The sequence below is a fragment of the Momordica charantia genome (assembly GCF_013281855.1).
Source record: "Momordica charantia cultivar OHB3-1 chromosome 4 unlocalized genomic scaffold, Mcharantia_2.0 BLBB01000004.1, whole genome shotgun sequence".
NCBI classification, from domain to species: domain Eukaryota; kingdom Viridiplantae; phylum Streptophyta; class Magnoliopsida; order Cucurbitales; family Cucurbitaceae; genus Momordica; species Momordica charantia.
Window position 1 is genome coordinate 1,000,114 of NW_028275162.1, and position 4,468 is coordinate 1,004,581.

At 31.2% G+C, this 4,468-nt stretch overlaps 1 protein-coding gene across 2 annotated transcripts; it reads right to left on the bottom strand.

Annotated features, from left to right (window-relative positions):
• Positions 1 to 1,233: 1,233 nt before the first annotated feature.
• On the bottom strand, positions 1,234 to 2,872 carry LOC111016789 (transcription factor bHLH162). 2 transcript variants are annotated; one of them, XM_022292307.2, is made up of 3 exons: positions 2,650 to 2,872; positions 2,175 to 2,513; positions 1,234 to 1,591 (listed from the first exon to the last, which is right to left on the bottom strand). In XM_022292307.2, the coding sequence occupies exons 1-3, from the start codon at positions 2,788 to 2,790 to the stop codon at positions 1,439 to 1,441; spliced, it is 633 nt and encodes a 210-aa protein (XP_022147999.1). In that variant the 5' UTR covers positions 2,791 to 2,872; the 3' UTR covers positions 1,234 to 1,438. The 2 variants fall into 2 exon arrangements, with proteins under 2 accessions (XP_022147999.1, XP_022147998.1); XM_022292306.2 differs by having other exon boundaries at positions 2,175 to 2,516.
• Between the last annotated feature and the right edge of the window lie 1,596 nt (positions 2,873 to 4,468).

The window sequence follows — 4,468 nt, forward strand, 5'->3', positions numbered from 1 at the left end:
TGTTTGTAACATGACATGACCCATTTTTTCACCGGACAACTTGATGTGTGAATTTCTTTCCACCGCTCTCTTTTTTTTTTAAAGAAAGAATTTTGGTGTACCGTTAAGAGGAAGTGTCTTTGGTATCTTTTCGTCAGACACTTTTTTTCTCTCTTTTTTTACACTAGCTAGTTATGAACAATATTTTGTTTTACGTGCAGAGATTGTTTCTTATAATTACAAATTTTACATCATAAGGCGTAAAAAAAACGATAATAAACATTCAGTATTATTATGTCTTCAACAATTATTGAAAAATTTTATAAAAATGGAAAATAAGAAAGTTACTAAACCATGTATAATATCATATGCTTTACATCAAGTCTTAAAGGAAATGAGATATTTGTTGTTTTAGAGGAGAAATTAGACTTCCTCCACCACAATTTCCTTCTTTAAAAAGAAAGAACAATACTGAAATAATTAAGTGGGAGTGTCTTTTGTTCTTTACTTGAGACATGATATTTCAAAGCCTTTTCATTTTCCTTCTTTGAGACATGATTAATTATGTAATCCTTTTAATTATAATTTTTACATAAGCTTGTAAAAAACACTCAATCATGTGCCACAACAATTATTGAAGCATAATAACATAGAATGATTTAAGCTAAGTCTTCATGAGGAAATAAGATATTTATAGTTGTAGAACGAGTTAAATTATTAGTGAAATACATACATATATATATATATATTTATATTGATAGCGTATTAGCAAAATATTTACCCAATAGTTTATTTTTTAAATGCTTATGTAAAATGGTGGATTATAATATATGAGCCAAGTGTTAGTACTTATTCTTGAGTTCTTTTTTTAATTTAGTTTTTTTTTTTCGTTTCAATTTAGCACGGCATGTTTTAAGATTTTTGAATTATATAATTTTTGGAGGTAAATCTTAAGTTGGCTATAGTAAATGACACAATGATCTAGCCTTAGTTATCTCATCGTAACTATTCGAGAACTGACACTACCCTTCTTTATTTGTCTGATGCATGAATCTTGCTCTCAACACCTCTTCTTTTCTTTAAAAAGAAAGAACTCTAGTGCCTGGTTAAGAGGGAGTGCCTCTAGTATTTCACCTCCAACGTAATTCATAGCTATCCTTAAAAAGTGTACAAGAATTTTAAAATTTTCGAGTGTATCATATCATTCAACCAAAAAAAAAGTATAATTGAAAATTTTTAGAACAACCCGAGAGAAGACTGAAGAAGCAAATATAATTAAACAACCAACACAGTCCCTTAACACTAATGGTTCTTTCTTTTTCTTTTCAGCTTTTTTTCCTTCCTTATTACATGTTTTGTTTGCTTCAACATATATTGGTTTTTTTACTTCAATATCATCTTTTTAAAGGCCTGCATTTGGAAGGTGTGTTTGCAGTTGAATTTAGTTAATGGTTATTCATTAGAAATTCCACGTGGCGTCAGGTGGGAATTCGAACTCCCACCATGGCTGCTCCTCCTTCTGCAACTCCACGTCGCTGCCCGACCCATAAACCAAACCCTTCAGTCTCTCGCTCACTTTTGCCACTCCAAATTCAACCATGGATTCCCCAAGCTGCCCAAAAAAACAAAACAAGTTAGTTAGGGATGAAATTATTGTACTCGGTCCAGTTGTAGTAAGGTCAAAGATGGAAGGCGAGGAGACACTTGACTACCCAATCAAAGTTATGCTAAGAATTCCAGGTTAAAAAGATAAGAAACTTAGTCTATATCTATTATAAACCTTTTAAGATTCATTTTCTTTTGAAAGCATCCTTAACATATCCCTTCAAATTCATGGCTCTTTTGACTCGTCAATCTTGATCGGATCTCATTTTTTGACCATATGCTTGTTTCAACATTTCAAACTCTGATACCGTATTAATATACAAGGAGATGAGAGGAATAATAATTGTCTGTTATAAACTTTTGTAGGATCCATTTCTTTTGAACGTAGAATCTTTAACAATTAATCTTGAGATGATACCCATGAATATTGATACGGTATCAGATAGCCAAAATGCTCAAACGAGTATCCATTCCGAGATCTGACTCATCCTTAATAAAGGTTCAATTGAACGGTTAACCCAGTTGTGTGGGTCCACTTGAAGATTAAAAAAATTATAACATAAAGTTTATTGTTTTGATGATATGGTTACTTGGGCATGGATTGTGTGGAGAACAGAGTTGGCGGCGGCGGAGAAGCTGGCACTGACAACTTCGGCACCTTCTTGTTGAAGAATGCGAATAGTTTCGCGGAAGAGGAACTGATTGTCGGATCCACTGCTCAGAAAAATCTGCAGACTGCGACCAATCTCCTGAATTTTCAGCTGAGGCGCCGCCGGAGAAGAAGAAGAAGAACCCTCCATTGTTGCGGCCGTGGAGCTCTGCTTCCCCATCAGCCGCTCCTTCTTCTCCTTCGCAGCGTTCACTTTCTTCTCTGCCTCTTTTATGTACTTTATCGCTTCGTCTATCTGCTCCGGCAGTGTCAGTGAAATCTGCTGCATGAAATAACACCTAAATTTTATTTACAAAACATCTAAATTTCTGCACAAAACGCAGAAACAGAGTAAAACAGAGTAGAACAGAGATGACCCTGTTGCGGAAATCACATAAAAATTGTAAAAAAAGGACCTTTGAATCCTGATTTGGGAGGAGGGAATTGAGCTGAGAGCAGAGGTTTTTCATCTCATTTCTTCTGTTTTTCTCCACAATTCTGCGTTCGACCTTGGAGGAAGAGGAAGAAGCAGCAGACAACTTGAAATTTCGATCCATTATTCGATGAAAATGTTGAGGAAATTTAGTGTAAAAAGTGATTCTTCTTGTTTGTTTGTTTGGCGACAGAGAGGAGCTGGAACCCAGGTGTGGCTTTATATACCTTCTCGAAAAGTGGCGAGCAGAGAGGGGGCGAGATGACGTCATGTATGGCTACGTCAGCAAGTTATGTCATCACGCAGCCATTGGAGAGACCTGAGGTTGAGAGTTGGAATCTTGGACTACATTTATCAAATCAAGATGTACTAACATTGGATGAGCCACATAAATTGATTAAGTGAGAGAATATTAGGTGACTCAATAATATAGCGCGCCAGAATGGTTACTTATTGAAAATTATGAGCCTAAAATAGATATTTTGAAAGTTTGATAACTAAATGGAATAGTCCAATTGTTTAAGAGCTAAAATAGATATTTTGAAAATCCATTAACTAAAACAAAATAGAGTTCGAAAGTTTAGAGCCCATTTGGTTGACAATCGTGAATATGCTTCTTGTTTATAGATTTGCTGAATCTAAATATGCATACCTTTTGGTTTGAAATATATGTTCATTATCGCTGAAGTATACACTTTGGCGTTTTGTTAAGTATATTATTCTATGTTATAAACTAATTTTATTTTTATTAAAATTGAAACATGTGAAATATAATAATTATAATTATATACAACATTGTAAAATAATAATTATAGAACATTCATAAAAAAAATGTTCATAAATTAAGTAATATTATTTTAGATTAAATTGAGATTCAATTATTCAAATATTCTACCAAACACAAATGTAAAAACACTTAAAACAAATAATACAATTATGTTTTTCATTGTGTTTTTTGTTTCCAATTAAACATACCATTAAAAATTAAAATAAAATTTGAACCTTTAAAAGTTTGCAGAACCATGAAAATTACATAAATCCAGTAATGTTAGCTAATATAAACATGAAATTTTGGGGGCCAAATTAATCAACTACAATTCTAGAGAGAGGATAGAGAAAATGAGTCAATAGCCAGCTGGGATATCAGTGAGCGATGTGTGAAAAAACGTTTGGAAGAAAAGATTTTATAAAGATCTAAAATGAATTTTCAAGTCAAATATAATATATATATATATATATATATATATATATATATATATATATATATATTTGTTTTTTGAAAAATTTCAAGTCAAATATTGCTGGCAAAATAATTGTCTATTTCAATATATAATATATTTATGGTTGTTAGTACAATCCACGCTATTTGATTTCTCTTTTAATGATGCTTTAATTCAAACTTATATTAAATATATATCAATCTCAAATTATTTTAAAAATTAATCCTTAGAAAATTATTAATCGTCTCTCTCCACCATTTTTGAGTTGCATGTGTTTTTCTTTTTAAATTCTAGCATGTCACAGAAGACATATGCCTAAATGGTACCAAAATTGTCATTTTGGTACCGTAGTAATGTGATTGTTTTTTAACTAAAATAAATGTTATATTAAAATTATTTTCTCTTTTAACTAAATTTAAATAAATGTTACCAGTTAAAATTTATACTAAAATAAAATAACTACTGATTCTAAAAAAAATATTATGAAGAAAAATATATTTAGGTGTTTTTACTAAATACTATAAATACTACATTAATATAATTCATTTAATTTACTTTTATGGTAAAATAAAATGTATCTTT

What these genes read in the sequence shown, in the direction of transcription:
- LOC111016789 (XM_022292306.2), bottom strand. Translation starts at nt 2,790, where the DNA reads ATGGATCGAAATTTCAAGTTGTCTGCTGCTTCTTCCTCTTCCTCCAAG. An exon ending in TCCCAAATCAGGATTCAAAG is followed by an intron (nt 2,517 to 2,649) that starts GTCCTTTTTTTA and finishes TATTTCATGCAG; the next exon opens with CAGATTTCACTGACACTGCC. An exon ending in TCCACACAATCCATGCCCAA is followed by an intron (nt 1,592 to 2,174) that starts GTAACCATATCA and finishes TTTTTTGGGCAG; the next exon opens with CTTGGGGAATCCATGGTTGA.